The 16484-nt window shown below is 37.4% G+C and overlaps 2 protein-coding genes across 3 annotated transcripts; both read left to right on the top strand.

Annotated features, from left to right (window-relative positions):
- Window positions 1-901: 901 nt before the first annotated feature.
- LOC133316994 (uncharacterized) lies at window positions 902-3016 on the top strand. Its single transcript, XM_061518793.1, has 4 exons — window positions 902-1502; window positions 1619-1860; window positions 1967-2257; window positions 2357-3016. Exons 1-4 carry the CDS (start codon window positions 902-904, stop codon window positions 3014-3016), a joined length of 1794 nt encoding a protein of 597 aa, XP_061374777.1.
- Window positions 3017-6081: 3065 nt separating this feature from the next.
- On the top strand, window positions 6082-16354 carry LOC133316992 (8-amino-7-oxononanoate synthase). Of its 2 annotated transcripts, none has more exons than XM_061518789.1 (11): window positions 6082-6519; window positions 6873-6913; window positions 7022-7129; window positions 7832-8070; window positions 8174-8215; window positions 13928-14015; window positions 14308-14441; window positions 14596-14684; window positions 15390-15540; window positions 15624-15692; window positions 16023-16354. In XM_061518789.1, the coding sequence occupies exons 1-11, from the start codon at window positions 6246-6248 to the stop codon at window positions 16147-16149; spliced, it is 1362 nt and encodes a 453-aa protein (XP_061374773.1). In that variant the 5' UTR covers window positions 6082-6245; the 3' UTR covers window positions 16150-16354. The 2 variants fall into 2 exon arrangements, with proteins under 2 accessions (XP_061374773.1, XP_061374772.1); XM_061518788.1 differs by having other exon boundaries at window positions 6771-6913.
- The last annotated feature ends 130 nt before the right edge of the window (window positions 16355-16484 follow it).

The raw sequence follows: 16484 nt of genomic DNA, 5'->3' as shown, positions 1-16484 counted from the left end.
GGCTTGTATGGTTACACGGAGTGTTGAGTCTGATGTATAGGGTTATTGGCATTTTTAAATTGCTTTGTGGACCTGTTGTTAGCATTAATTTATTGTAAATGTGAATTTATTGTAAATGTGAATTTATTGTAAATGTGAATTTTTTTGTTGCAATTTACAACCCTGTGTGTTAACATTCCCGTGTTAATTTATATATGCAAATGGCTAGAATTGTTGTTAAAATATGATTGGTTTGTGGAAGTTGTGAAATAACTGTCATGGTGTATGTTTTTTTTTTTCAAATGGATGAATATATAGTGATAAGGTATCATCATGGGGGTGTGTTAATCAGAGATGATAAAGGGGTCCTAACTTATGCAAATGGAAAAGTGGATGACTTACTTGAGATGGATGCTGACTTTGTCAACCTGCGTGACCTTGATACTCTGTTCAAGGGTTATGGGTATGAGAAATGTGATCAGATGTTGTGGCTCATGCCAAACGCAATGGATTTAGAAAGTGGTTTAAGGCCTCTAAGTACGGACTCTGATATTGTGGAGATGGTAAAGGCTGCATTAAGTAATGAGAACTTCATAGAAATATATTTTGATCATTGCATTTCCATCCCTGATATTATTGCACCTGCACCCGTGGAAGGCAGTGATGGGGATGAGGATGATAGTGGAGGTGGTATTGAGGATGATAGTGGAAATGGTGATGATGATGATAGTGGAGATGGTGATGGGTTTTCTACTGACTCAGATGATAGTGTGGAGGATGAGCCATATAAACCTCCTCTGCCTATGTATGATACAGAAACAGAGAGTGAGGAAGAGTGCAAGGGGAAGGGTAAAGCTGCTGGACAATAAAAGCAAAACAAGAAGAAAAAAAGGAGGTTGAAGATGTGGCAGGGGAAGATACAATGGAAGAGGAGGAGAAGTCAATGTCTTTCGAGGAGGGTGGGTATGGGTATAACTCTGAAGAGTTGAACACGCCTCCTTCAAGTGGTGATGAGGAGGATGGAAATGTTGTCAATCCAAAGTTTAATGTGCATGAGGAGTTTGGTCATGTACACTTAGAGCTGGGGATGGAGTTTGTGAGTCTTCAAGAATTTAAAAATGTTGTCAAAGACTATAGTATTGATCTAGGAAGACAATTCAAGTGGCTGAAGAATGACAAAGTCAAAGCCCGAGCAAAGTGTAGTAATGATGAATGTGATCGGATGATTTACTGTGCGTGGAACAACAAGATGGCAGCTTTCCAAGTCAAAACTTTTAATGACATCCACACTTGCTGCAGACTTTTTAGAAGCAAGAGGGCTAGTAGGGATTGGGTTGCAAAGAAATTAGAAAAAAGGCTAATGACACAGCCGAACATGACAAGGGTTGAGGCCTACGACCACATGAAAGAGGAGTACAAAGTTCATGTCCATTTGAAGAAAGTGACAAAGGAACTTCATAAAGCCAAGGCCAAAATAGAAGGGGGTGAAAAAGAACAGTATGCAAAATTGAGAGACTACTTAGGTGAGCTATTGAGAAGCAATCTAGGGTCTACATGTCAAATGCAAGTGATCCCACAACCTGATCCGCACTCTTCACCCATATTTTCTAAGTTGTACATTTGTCTGGATGCATGCAAGAGAGGGTTCAAAGCTGGCTGCAGGCCCTTAATTGGTTTGGATGGATGTTTCTTGAAAGGATATTATGGAGGTCATTGTTAAGTGTAGTTGGGGAGGATGCCAACAAAAGCTTCTATGTCATCGCATATGCAGTTGTTGATAGTGAAACAAAAGAGAACTGGAAGTGGTTTTTAACCCTTTTACAGGAAGACATTGGCCCTCACGCAGTGTTTGGGTGGAATTTTATTTCTGACCAACAGAAGGTTTGTTTTGCTTATTTTATTTGTTTACTCTGTTTTTCCTTCACTGAATCTGATCTCACTGTATTGCTTATTGGTTTTTTTGTTTTTTTTTTGTGTCTGTGTGTAGAGGCAGATAACAGCACTACAAGAGGTGATGCCTGGTGCATATCATCGTTTTTGTGTGCAGCATGTTTGGAAGAACTTCATAAAGCAGTGGAAAGACAAGGCAATTCGAGCCATGGTCTGGGAGTGTTCAAGATGCACCACTGTCCCACAGTTCCAGCAGTCAATGGCACGGTTGAAAGGGAAGAATGAGGCTGCATGGAAGTACTTGGATAACATTCAGCCCTCAAGTTGGGTGAAAGCTTATTTCAGCCACTGGCCGAAATGTGATAATATCACAAACAACATGGCAGAGGTATGGAATGCCAAAATTGTTGGACATAGGTCAAAATCAATTATCACTCTATTAGAGGAATTGAGATGCTACATTATGAGGAGGATGGCTGCACATTAGAGGGTGTTAGGAACTGTTCGGGGTAAAATTGCTCCTGCTCAGCAAAAGAAACTGGATCAGTTAAAGGTACTTAGCAATTCATGGACACCAACTTGGACTGGAAATTTGCAGCAAGATATGTATGAGGTCAGTGGGAGAGGTGATAGAGTTGGAGTGAATTTAACAACACATACATGTGCATACAATGCATGGCAGTTGACTGGACTGCCTTGTGAGCATGCTATAGCAGCCATTTGTCACAAAAACAAACCAGTCGAGAACTGTGTCCATCAATGGCTTACAGTGGATGCATTGCATGCCACATATGCGCACACCTTAAACACAGTGAATTCAGACAAGTATTGGCCTGCATCAGATGAACCCAAACCTCTTCCACCAAAACTTAAAAGGCCAATTGGGCGTCCCAAGAAACACAGGAAGAAGGACCCAACTGAAGACCAAGGGAGCATGACAAAGAAAGTTAAAAGGACATATGCAGCCAAGTGTACTAAATGTGGTCAGACTGGACACTATGCCAAGAGTTGTAAGGGGCCACCAGCTTCCAAAACAGATAAAAGCCAAGCAAGACCACAATCTGTGAGGATTGGCTCTGACTCAGTAGATGAAATCCCATTAAGTCAAGGAGGCCCTTCAGCAGTTGGTAGTTCTCAGCCCCATTAAGGCAACTTGAGAGGAGGCAGCCCTCCTCCTTCAATTCCAGAAGAAGCAAATGCAGTGTTGACTGAAGAGACAATGAAGGCAGCAAGCAGTGGCACACGAAGTAGATTTTTGCACTTCATGACAACACCTGGTTTCAGGACACCAAGGCCATCCTCAACAAAATGAGCTGCTGATGAAGAAGAACAAGGGAGTAGTGCATGAGCCAACTGACAAGGAGTGGATATAATGGGATTTTTTTGTAAATTCTGGCCATTTGTTTTTGGAGGCCTTATACAGTTATAATGTAATTTTTTTTATGCATGGCCATATTGTACTTATAGGTCTCACTTATGATTCCTATTAGTTGGCTTTTATTTGTAATGCACTACTAGTTTCTAGTTCTAGGAAGACAATTATGTGTAACTGGTTATATTCTGGATATGCATGTTATGTGGCAGGGTTGATGAATGTGATAATTTCATGTCCATTTTATGTTTTTAACTGAGTTGGTCAATTAGCTGAGGCATGGTCATGTAGCTACCATATTTTCTGGTTACTGGTTTGTGCAGGTTTATGCAAGGCCATATTTTCTGGTTACTGGTCATTCCATATGGCTTTACTTTTGGATGTTAAGTGCAATTTATTTTGGTTCACAGGTTGATGAATGTTGCAGCTATTATGTGGCAGGGTTGATGCATGTCATAAATGCATTTTCTGGTTCTTATGTTTTCTAAGAGATGTAGCTTGTTGTTGGTCATTTAGCTGCCATATTTGCATTCTGGTGCAGGTTTGTGCTGTGTTACTGGCAATATAGATCATGCCCAATTTTCTGGTTGCAGGGACCAATTAGGACCCCGAAACTCATTGTGAGGGACCAATTTGAACCCTTACATACTGCATTTCTGATGTTAAGTGCATTTCTGATAGCAAAGCATATAAGTCAGGGACATAATATGTTTCTGATGTTAAAATGAGTGCTGCATTTTGTTGATTTGGACATCAAGAACTCATGTCCTATAATTCTGGAATCAGGGACCAATAAGTGCCCCATGCACTTTGTCAGGGACCAAAACGACCCTCGAGTAACATTGCCAGGGACCTAAATGGTCCTCGTGTTTTGCAATCAGTAACAAAATATGCATAACAGTATGCAACTTCTGCATCAGCAATGTCATGAGTTATGCATCTATATCAGTAGCAATCTATATCTGTTTGTGATACAATGTAGCAATCTTTTATCCTTCAAGGCTTTTCTAATAATACACACAAACAGATTGACACTAACACATAATTTGTATAACATAAAGAAGGAGTACTCATTACAATTCACTGAAGGAAAAATACATTTGGGTCACTTGTTTTCACTTTTACCACACTAACAACAAACATACAGATCATGATCACACCAACACAAGCACCTAAGACCCTAGCTGACCTATCAACTATCCTAATTTTTTTGTCCATCCTATCTAACTCCTCCACCATCTTCAGGTATACATCATTCAGTTTTCTTTCCTGCTGATGAAGCTTCATTCCTTGCTCAGTAATCTTCACATCTTGCTCTCTCATCACCATCTCCACATATTTAAACTTGAAGTTAATTTCAGCAACATCCAACTCCACAGTGTGAATTCTTGCTTCTTCCAGCTCCATGGGTTCATTACACATGTCATCTACCCATCTAAAAAAAATCACAATAGGGCTTCTTCTCCTGCAAAAAAAAAACCACGGTTAGCAAGTGTTCCAACTCAATAAAGGGGCAGATTACAAATTCATACCTTGAAATTAGAACAGCCAAGGAAAGCCCTGTTTGGGTTCCTCTCAGTTTTGGAGGTATAGACAATACTTTGTCTCCCACATTTGCACCTCCAACCGGCGGTCCTTGTCATTGTTCTTCCCTCCATTGATTTACTCCCATGCCAGAAGAAACACTCATCTTCTCCCACGCCCAGAAATCCGGTTGATGGGTTTTACTGTTGTCGAGTTTCAATCATCAAAGTGCAGACATTTTGGGGGCGTATTGATGTTTAGGGGATGGAGTTTCCGGTTTAGGGTTCGATTGAAGGAATTTGGGGTTTTTTCATTATTAGGGTTCATTATCAGAAGAGGAAACGACGTCGTCGTCTCCATTACACACATTGCAACCCATTTTGAAGAAAACGTCGTCGTTTGTAGTTCCAACGTGCCAACCGTCCAGTCCCCGTCAGCAGACTAACGTGCCACATGGGCACCGTTAGTTTGACCGTGACAGAGGAGTTGACAGAAGGACTAACGTGACCCCTTTTTTCATAATTTTAGGGACCAATTTGGTCCTTTTTTATTACCAGAGACTAAAAAGGATTATGTAGATATTGTCAGGGACCAAAAAAGGTGTTTACTCTTAAAAAAACTATATTTTCCTTGGGCTTAATTAATATTAATTAAGTGTTTTGAGTATTATTCTAACTTGAACCAAAAGCACGAGGCCAACATCTATTATATATCTTCATTTTCAATTTTAGTAATCACTTAGTGAAATCCAATAATCACTCATTAAAATATAAATTTCATTATAAAAATATTTTTATTTATTAAGTAAAATCCAATATTTATTCTCTCTAAATAAATTTTATTAAATCTTATTAATTTTTTTTATGTTCTTTAAAATTTAATGTTCCTACTTTTACAAAAGTTAAAGTTATTTAATTTTTTTAAAAAATATTTGATTTTTGAAAGAAATTACTTTTAACTTCTGCCTTTTTTAGAAGCTTTGGCTTCCAAAACAAAAAAAATTGATTTTTTTTTATGACTTATGCTTTTTTTTAAAAGCAAGCATCCAAATAAACATTTTCTAAGAAGTGATTTTTTTTTTTTTTTATAAAAAATAACTTTTGGAGAAAAAAATATCATTCAAACGAGCTCATTAAAATTTGCAAATAAGTAGATATTTAAGGTTGTCCTAAATTGATTTATGCAATGAAAGACAAATTAGAGAAAATGGAGTCTTCTCAAGTTCTCGAAAAGGCACAAACCAAATTGGAATTTGGAGCCTTTTGAGTTTGACAATGACCACGAGTCACGAGGAAGAAAGTTCAAAAGTTGCTTAGTAGAATAAAGACATAGAGAAGGGTTGTTGCATGTGACGTGAGAAACAGCCCCAAGCCAAAACCCAAACCAACCAAACTACGCTTACTAATTCAACACCTTTCCATTTCTCTATGCAAACTGTTACTCAACAAAGAACAAACCCAAACCACCATTCTGTGCGCCAATGGAGACACCAAGTGCATTGTGGGACAACTGGGTCGGAGAGGCACTTGCAACCCTTGACTCACTCAAGGTCGTTCGATCTCTGAGACCCATTTTCCTCCGCAAGGAGAAACACCGAGTGCCCATTGAGAATGTATCAGAGTCTCTGCAACTTGGGGTGAACGAAGGTGCATTCGAGGTGTTCGATGAAATGCAGCAATGGGACCGGTCTTCTGTTGAAGTGGAGATTGGTGAAACCACGTTTCATAGATGGATGCATGACACCCCAAGTTCTGGTACCCTTTATAACTTTGTGTTTTTTTATGGGTGAACATTACATGTTGCAGTTCTAATGAATGTGCGAGAGTGCTTGTTATGTTAAGTTGTTAAGGTTTTTTTTCTTTTTCTCATTCATAGTTCATCATTCTTGTCATTCTCATATATGGGGTTTACCTTGTTTTTTCAAGTTTATTGGACATATTGCGTTTTGTTCTGATTACTGACGTGAACCATGCATCCTTTTGCTTTTTGGGGGGCTGGGGTTTAGGTGATGAGATTGTTTATAGTGCAGTTGCTGATGATGATGAACCAGGGGCATATCATGAGAAGTTTAAAAAGTTGATTTTGTTTTCTGGAAATGATTATCTAGGCTTGAGTTCCCATCCAACTATTGGAAGAGCTGCTGCAAAGGTGTGCTTGTGAATTTTGAATGATTTTTGAGTTCCCATCCATCTTTGTTTCTTTGGTTTTCTTAGTTTATTTATGCTCATTGCAATTATGGTCATTGTTCTAAATCAGGCAGCCCAAGAACATGGAATGGGACCAAGGGGTTCTGCTCTTATTTGTGGATATACCAATTATCATAGGCTGCTAGAATCTAGCCTGGCAGATTTGAAGAAGAAAGAGGTAAGGACTGAACTCCTTAAAATGTTCTGTTTTTGTTAGTAGTTCTTCTTTGTAGCCTGACTGAAGAGTACTTAATTGAATGTTATGATTAAACTTGAGAATCTAGAATCATTTGCCATTCTTTGGTATAATTAAATACTGTGAAATGATGCTCAGTTGACAACTTGATGCATACTTGTGATTAGTCTTTTGTCCTAGTTTGAGCATTACTTGATCTTAGTGATTTTTAGTGAAGACTATGGGTAAAAGAGGTGTTCGAACTTCAAAGTGATATATTTTATTGATGAGGAAAACAGTTCTCGTAAAGCTTGATCACACTGGTTGTGTTAGGGTGATTGTTATTACTTTGTTGATGTCCCTGAATGTTGATTAATCTATTTTTAGGGAATTAATACTTGATACGGTCTTTGCAAAGTTGAGATAATTATAATTTTCTTTATTTTATTACCATTTTTAATTACTTATAATTATGGCATCAATTATCATGATTGAATCTACTTATAAGTTGCTAAGTATAAATTAATCCCACTGGAGTCATATATATTTTCTCTGTCCACCTTCTTTTGATTCTAAGGAACTTATGGTTACATCCTTTTGAGACCCACTTATTGTATAATGAATTGAAGAAAGGACCCATATGTGACTATAAGTCTGGATTGTATGAAATGCTGACCCGATTTTGGTTTAAAATCCATGCTATAGGATTGCCTTCTTTGTCCCACAGGGTTTGCTGCCAATATGGCCTTGATGACAGCAATAGGAAGTATTGGTTCTCTCTTAGCTGGGAATAGCATACCTTCAGAGGATGAAAAGATTGCTGTCTTTTCGGATGTATTGAACCATGCATCAATAATTGATGGTATCCGTCTTGCTGAGCGGCAAAAAAGTGTAAAGGTCTACATTTATAGACATTGTGACATGTCCCACCTCAATACGCTCTTGTACGTTTCACCTTTTCCTGAAATTTGCATATTCTACTCTTTTCCACTTCTGGTCCAGTCTCTCAATATGTTGACATTGTCGTGACATCTATAATTTTAACAGATCAAATTGCAGAATGAGGAGGAAAGTTGTGGTGACTGACAGGTTAGTCATTCTGTTACTTGCATAATAGAACTCTGGAAAAATTGTTCAAGGTTTAAAATAACTACTGTGTTATATGCATATATTTCCTCACACATAACCTAAACAAGTTTTGCATGTTGAGGGCTACAATACATAAATTTCTCCTCCTACTTTTTTCCCGGACAATCTTTGGGGATGACAAATTTTATAACTATTTTAGAATTAATAAATGGAAAAATATTTCTGCAGTTAATGCAGATAAGTTATCTGCATTTATTTCCAAAACGCCGTCGTTTTGGTATTGAAATCTTAAAAAATTATAAATAAAAAGACTATTATAACTTTGAAATAAATTAAAATTACAAAAACACCATAATTTCCGCCCCAAAACGATGTTGTATTGGACTTACTGCAGATAACTTATCTGCAGTAACTGCAGAAAAAGTGAACCCATTAATAAATCATATGTTTATGTTTACTTTATACACTTGTTGAATTTTCTCCAAAGTAGCTTTTTATGCTTGCTGTTGACAGCAGTTAGTTGATAATGATTAATGGAGATATATTTTCTTGAAAATATCTTTGATTAGGAGGGTGCCTTTTTATCTTATCTGATTAGAATTCCAAAAGAATGTGTTTAAAAAGTCATTAGGGGCTGGTATAGAACTGATATATTATAGAATTGTGTAAATACTTTGTACAAAGGTTCTCTATTTATAGAAAATACAAGACCTAGAATACTTGACCTAATGGGCTAAGCCCAATACAACAAATAATAAATAAATAAATAATATTAATATTTACAACACTCCCCCTCAAGCTGGGGAATAGATATTTATCATTCCCAGCTTGCTAGTAAGCTCTTGAAATCTATCTGAAGGAAGTCCCTTTGTCAATACATCAGCTAATTGGCGCCCGGTGGGAATGTAGGGTGTGGTAATCAACCCGCTATCAAGTTTCTCTTTGATGAAATGGCGGTCGACCTCAATATGTTTAGTCCGATCATGTTGAACCGGATTATGAGCTATACAAATAGCTGACTTATTATCACATAGCAACTTCATTGGTCCCTCACATTTTATTTTGAGATCATCAAGTATAATTTTCAGCCATAGTAACTCACAAATGCCTTGAGCCATGGTTCGAAATTCAGCCTCTGCACTTGATCTGACAACCACATCTTGTTTCTTACTTCTCCATGTCACCAAATTACCACAAAGAAACATACAATAACCAGTGGTAGAACGACGGTCCGTCACAGTTCCAGCATAATCAACATCAGTGTAGACTTCTAAAGAGAGATTGCCATCTCGCCAGAATAACAGTCCTTTACCAGGAGTAGCATTAAGATACTGAAAAATTCTCTCCACTGCCTGCATGTGTTTCTCCTTTAGATCATGCATAAACTGACTGACAACACTAACAGCATAAGCTAAGTCTGGTCTAGTATGGGCCAGATATATCAATTTCCCAACTAGCCGTTGATATTGTCCTTTATCAACTGGAGGACTCTCCTCTTCAAAGCCTATCTTGTGATTCTGCTCAATAGGAGTATTAGAGGGTTTACACCCGAGCTTTCCTGCTTCTTTGAGAAGATCCAAAACATATTTCCTCTGACTGAGAAAAATTCCTTTGCTTGAATGAGCTACTTCTATCCCTAGGAAATATCTCAGTTTCCCAAGGTCTTTGACTTCAAACTCAGAGGCAAGCCGTGTCTGCAGAATCTGTCTCTCCACAAAATCATCACCTGTGATAATAATATCATCAACATATACAAGGAGCACAGTAAGCTTCCCATTTTGGGAGTGTTTGAAGAAAAGAGTGTGATCTCCTTGACTCTGTCTGTATCCTAAGGTCATCATAACCTTAGTAAACCTTCCAAACCAAGCACGAGGTGACTGCTTCAATCCATACAAGGCCTTTTTTAATCTACAAACTTTATTTTCCCCCTTCACAAAATCAAAACTAGGCGGGATTTCCATGTAGATTCTTCTTCTAACTCACCATTGAGGAAAGCATTTTTCACATCAAATTGATTTATATCCCAATTATAATGGGTAGCAAGGGATAACAAGATTCTCACCGTATTCATCTTTGCAACTGGAGCAAAGGTTTCTTCATAATCAATGCCATAGGTTTGAGTGTAACCTTTGGCGACTAATCGAGCCTTGTATCTCTCAAGAGTGCCATCAGAATTATATTACAGGGCATAAACCCATCTGCACCCTACTGCTTTCTTTCCGTTGGGTCTATCAATAACCTCCCATGTTTTATTTTTTTCCAACGCATTCATCTCCTCTTGCATGACTTGAGCCCAATTCCCATCTTTCAAGCTTCATGTACTGATTTTGGAATTGCAATAGAATCTAGTGCTGAAACAAAGCTTTTGTGCTGCACAGAAAGATTAGCAGAGGAAACAAAGTGGGAGATAGGGTATTTAGTACAAGAGGGACAGGAGGAACAAGTTTTCTTGTGACAAGATCTTTTTCCTTTTCTAAGAGCAATGGGCAAATCATCAGAATCAACATTAATGGGTAACTCATCAGAAGTATTAACATCATGATCAGAAATATGAGATTCAGGAGAAACAGGAGACTCAGAAGAAACAGGAGATTCAGGACTTACCAGTGTTTCAGACGATTGAGGTTGCTGGTGAGACAGTATGAGTTGTTTCCTCTTCTGATATACCAATTTAGGTGTCAAAAATTTCCGTATCTCAGGAGTATTTGAAGGTTCTGACACACCAGGAGCAGATACACTAGGTAGAGAGAAGACTGATCCAGGCTCAAAGAAGGAAGGGGACGAGTCTTCTGAAGAACTGTTCTCCCCCTGACGATGAGGACCCAGGAAATAAGATTCAGATTCTTGAAAGGTGACATCCATAGAAACAAAAAATTTTCGACTTGGTGGATGATAACACTTGTACCCTTTTTTATAAGGGGTATAACCAAGGAAGACACACTTAAGAGCCCTAGGATCCAACTTACTCCGATGTTGTTTATGAACATGGACAAAGGCAACACATCCAAACACTCTTGTGGAAGGCTCTGCAATATGGGAACAGAAGGAAAGAAGGAAGTCATGGAATGAATAGGACTGATATTGTTAAGGACCCGGGAAGGTAAACAGTTGATCAAAAAAGTTGAAGCTAACACTGCTTCTCCCCAATAAGAACTAGGAACAGATGTCTGGAAAAGTAGTGCTCTAGCAACTTCAAGAAGGTGACGATTTTTCCTTTCAGCAACCCCGTTTTGTTGAGGGGTATCAACACATGTGAGCTCATGAATCATACCTCTGTTTGAAATGAATTGTGACAGGCGTTGATTGACGTACTCAGTACCATTATCAGATCTGAGTTTTTTAATACCTTTACCAAACTGAGTCTCAACCATGTGATGAAACCGAATAAATATCTCTGGTACTTTAGACTTGTCTTTCATCAAGTATATCCATGTTACCCGAGTACAATCGTCAATAAAAGAAACAAACCACCTTGCACCTGAAACACTGTGCACTTTAGAAGGGCCCCAAACATCAGAATGGATAAGAGAAAAAAGTTCCTCGCTTTTAATAGTGCTAGAAGGAAATGACACTCGATGGTGTTTTGCAAATTCACAAACATCACAATGAAAGGTCTCAACCGACTTATTGAGAAACAGAGAGGGGAACATAGACTTCAAAAGACTAAATGGTGGATGCCCCAGACGCTTGTGATGGAGCCAAATCATAGACTCTGCAATAGAAGGATGACGTGTCATTAATAACTGATTTTTGCTAGCATGGTCTGGAAGGAGATGATACAACCCATCCTGTTCATTAGCAACTCCAATTGTCTTCTTCGTGGTAAGATCCTGAATAACACAAGGAGAAGGAAAAAATGTGATAGAACAATTCAAATCAGTTGTAAGCTTTTGAGTGGAGATAAGATTAGTAGAAAGCTGAGGAACATAAAGGACATTCTTAAGAAACAAGGAAGGTTGAATTTGAATGTTACCAGAACCAATAACTGATTTATGGGATCCATCAGCTACGGATATAGTATGACTACCAACAGTAGGATGATAAGAACAAAACAACTCAGTACGACAAGCCATATGATCAGTTGCACCAGAATCCAAAATCCATGAGGTTTTAAAATCAGTGCAAGAAGCAAGAAGAGATGTAGAACGTGTGTTCTTACCAGATAAGATCAAAGAACGGTCATATGGCTTACACATATTATCAATAGCGGGTTTAAGCTGATCCATGGAGATGAGACAAAAAACACAAGCAGGAAATTTTTTTTTTTTTTTGTGAACAGTACCCGATGAACAGTACCGCGTGAATAGTGCGCGATGAACAATACCGTTTTTTTTTTTTTTTGAGCTGTTTCGGTCGTCTGATGAAAAAGAAACCTCCGTAGAATGATAGATCTAAGAAAACGGAGTGAAACAGGGGTCCTCACGATCCAAAAGGTCTTCGAAAATTTTTTCCGGCGGCGAGAGGCAAATAAGGTTGGTTTTTGAAGATGGTGATTTGCGGAAGCAGAACCCTCAGAATCGAGAGCTCTGATACCAACTTGAAAAAGGTATTCTGATATATTATAGAATTGTGTAAATACTTTGTACAAAGGTTCTCTATTTATAGAGAATACAAGACCTAGAATACTTGACCTAATGGGCTAAGCCCAATACAACAAATAATAAATAAATAAATAATATTAATATTTACAACATCTTTGATTAGGAGGGTGACTTTTTATCTTATCTGATTAGAATTCCAAAAGAATGTGTTTAAACAGTCATTAGGGGCTGGTCCTTGGTAATTCTTCGGGGTAAAATTTCTATATTCAGGAAGTGAGTATGAGTTAATTGCTTTATTGATATCTCTCTCTCACACACACACTCAAACACAGAGGTCAGGATAGATTCTGATTAGTTCCTTTTGAGAATTTGAATCTGGAATATTGTAATTGACAATATTTAGATATCCCTTTTTGGTTTGGAATGACAGTGATTATATATTTCATTATGAATGTCTTTAGTTTTGAGCATTTATATGTGTGGTATATCTAGAGTTTATTCTGCTATACCGCTATAGTGTTTTCGGAGTCAGCCGTGACCGGCCGCAATCTACATTTGACAACTATTGTACCACCTTCCCCTTCAAATCTACTTACTTTCCAGAGAATAGACAGTGGATGGCAAGCATGTCTTGTTTAGTAAATATTAAAAGTTTTGTCACCCAGAGTAAATCCATTGTGAATAATTCTGCTGGATGCTTTGATAAAATCATAAAGGCCAAAAAATGTTTCCTAAATAGAAGTCAAAGCTTTTCCAAAATTATGCATTATTTAAACTAGTTACTCATAACTGATTATTTTGATTGAGCTATTTTATCACTGTTTTAACTGCAAGAATAAAAAGGGAGGCATATCACTATATTTCTACCTTGAAGATATATTGAAGTGATTAATTGTTATTAAAGGGGACGAACCGGAGCAGTGGTAAAACTGTTTCTTCATGACTGAAAAGTCATGGGTTCGAATTCAGGAAACAGCCTCTTTGCAATTATGCAAGGGTAAAGCTGCATATAAGGATTTCCTCCATCCCACATTCGCTAGTCGGGTTTAACTGGGAGTGGTTTTTTTTTTTTATTATTGTTTCTCTATATTCCTTATAACATTGACATTTACCTAATACTTCTTTGCATATAATTTTACATGTGCATTAAGGTTCATCTGATTTGTTGCAGCTTGTTTAGCATGGATGGAGACTACGCACCAATGGTTGAGCTTGCAGAACTTCGCAAGAAGCATGGGTTTTTGTTAGTCATTGATGATGTAAGACCTCTTAATATGTTTTACCAAATGTCTTTTTCTTCCTGAAGAGTATCATATACTGTTATGTACATGGTCCTTGGACTAACTTTAATACTGAAGAAGAGCTCGAGATAATAATCATAGAACAGTTATAGCATAATATATATGTTCCTAGAAAGGAATTACCCACTCAGATTGCCATATATTGTCTTCTGACTGAATATTTTAGTGATACAAGAAAAATATGACTTCTCATTGCTACAAAGTCTAGTGCAACTTTAAACTAGCAAAATAAAAATCTGCGTATATCCAGGCTCATGGAACATTTGTTTGTGGTCAAAATGGTGGTGGTGTTGCTGAGGAGTTCAACTGTGAAAAGGATGTGGACATATGCATTGGTACACTAAGTAAAGCTGCAGGTTGTCATGGAGGATTTATAGCATGCAGGTAACTGTTTGAGTGCACTTGCTTCTCAAGTTAAAAAGTAAGGGATAATGATTTCATGCTTTTTTTATAAGATTCTGCACAACATTGGTGCAACACAAATTATGTTTCATGAATAGTTTGCCAATGACTTTTGCTATTCTATGAATTCTTATAGCAAAAGGTGGAAGCTCTTAATACAGTCAAGAGGTCGTTCATTTATATTTTCAACTGCTACCCCAGTTCCAGTTGCTGCTGCTGCTCATGGTGAGCTCCAGTGTTGCACTTGAATTGATAGGATTTCCAAAAAATGGAAACGAAATTTTCATTTGCACTTTATTCATTTGTTAGTAGCTCCTATTTCTAAGTATTTCTAAGTATTTTATGCTTACTCTGGTCCTTCATATTTATCAAGTTATATCCTTATATAATGTAGTCCTGTGATAGATTTCTTATGTATCATTTTCACTCCCAAAATCATCTTATAATTTAGTGGAGTAATGCTATTTTCCTGACTGTTGCATTTACATTATTGCTCATCTGTAAATCATTTAAATTTAATAGGGAAAATGTCAAATTTGGACCGCCTGAATTCAGATGAAGCAATCTATACAGTTATGCATATTTGTGAAAACTAGAGTCATTTACACAAGAGTTAGTAATTTTAATCTTATGCAAAGGAAGAACTGTTTGGTATAAGCACGGTGAAAGTGACTGTCATCTAGCTTGGAATATTTTTCTAGAGATTAAAAATTAAAATATTATCATTTCTTTTTGTTACTGTTTAGCTACTCATCTCTTGTGGGAATTACTTAAAAAAAAAATCGCTCCCCTTTAAACCCGACTAGTGAGTGTGGGGTGGAGGTAATCCTTGTACGCAGCCTTACCCTTGGATAATTGCAAAAAGGCTGTTTAGCTACTCATCTCTTGTGGGAATTACTTATTTGTCAAAAACATGATGCAATTTTCCAGCTGCTGTTAAAGTGGCGAAACTTGAGACATGGCGCAGAAAGGCTATTTGGAACCGGGTGAAAGACTTTCATTTGCTCACAGGAATCCCTGTTACAAGTCCCATTATATCCCTAATCGTAGGCAGTGAAGACAAAGCACTGCAAGCAAGCCGGTAAATTTCCATCCCTCACTTTCTCTCCCAGCTTCACAACTAGGCACTTCAACACTAAGCAATTTTAGTCTTTTTTGGAACAGGTATTTATTGCAATCTGGCTTCCACGTGACTGCAATCAGACCACCAACCGTGCCTCCTAACTCATGCAGGTTTATATACTATATTTTTGCTTGAATTACAATCTGATAGTTAAATAGAAATTGTCATCAATCAAACTCTCCTAAAGGCTTAACTTATTCAGCGGATAATGTAAATGTTCATTAAATTTAACTTTTTTGAAGAAGAATAGGAGATGCAAGAATTGAATTCTAAACCATTTGTTCATAAAAGTTCTTATACCATATCGTGAACAAACACTCTCAAAAGCTTAAACTGTTCCGTGAAAACCCATGAATGATTTTATATTTTACATTTATTTGGTTGGTTGTATGTTGTTTCCATATTTACATGTTATTTTTCTTTTCATCACTATTATTTAGGCTGCGTGTAGCCCTGAGCGCAGTTCATACAAGGGAAGATTTGGAAAACCTAGCAGCTGCACTCTCCCGTTGCATCAATTTCAAAGACACCCGTATATATAGCTGCAATGGCTATGCAAGACTGTAGCTTTGATTCTTTCAGAATGAATTGCATCAATGTGACTCACTATACCTGAAATAAGTACACACCATTAGTACCTTTATTAGCAGTTCGAGTCAATTGAATTTCATTTAGAGTGGTTGCTTGTTCCTTCATCGAAAGCCAAAATGGGAAGCTATTTTGTCAACATTTAGATAAATATTGTTAAATAATGATAATTGGATGTATTAATGTTAGTCCACTTTTAGTGTAAATTCATTTTATTTTATTATGCCATTATCAGATCATGCATAACCACATCAATTTCCGAGACACCCGTATATTTTAAGGATCACTTGAACTTCGGCAACTTGATGATTCGC

This window comes from Gastrolobium bilobum, unplaced genomic scaffold, assembly GCF_033153095.1.
Source record: "Gastrolobium bilobum isolate Gb01-03AN ecotype WA unplaced genomic scaffold, APGP_CSIRO_Gbil_v1 utg31077, whole genome shotgun sequence".
Taxonomy (NCBI): domain Eukaryota; kingdom Viridiplantae; phylum Streptophyta; class Magnoliopsida; order Fabales; family Fabaceae; genus Gastrolobium; species Gastrolobium bilobum.
This window is presented reverse-complemented; position numbering and strand designations above follow the sequence as displayed.

Excerpts from the sequence above, each read along its gene's own strand:
- LOC133316994 (XM_061518793.1), top strand. The coding sequence starts at position 902 with ATGGAAGAGGAGGAGAAGTCAATGTCTTTCGAGGAGGGTGGGTATGGG. Across the intron at positions 1,861-1,966 it reads TTATTTCTGACCAACAGAAG|AGGCAGATAACAGCACTACA; the intron begins GTTTGTTTTGCT and ends GTCTGTGTGTAG. Across the intron at positions 2,258-2,356 it reads TCACAAACAACATGGCAGAG|AGGGTGTTAGGAACTGTTCG; the intron begins GTATGGAATGCC and ends GCTGCACATTAG.
- LOC133316992 (XM_061518788.1), top strand. The coding sequence starts at position 6,246 with ATGGAGACACCAAGTGCATTGTGGGACAACTGGGTCGGAGAGGCACTT. Across the intron at positions 6,520-6,770 it reads GCATGACACCCCAAGTTCTG|GTGATGAGATTGTTTATAGT; the intron begins GTACCCTTTATA and ends GCTGGGGTTTAG. Across the intron at positions 15,541-15,623 it reads AAAGCACTGCAAGCAAGCCG|GTATTTATTGCAATCTGGCT; the intron begins GTAAATTTCCAT and ends TTTTTGGAACAG.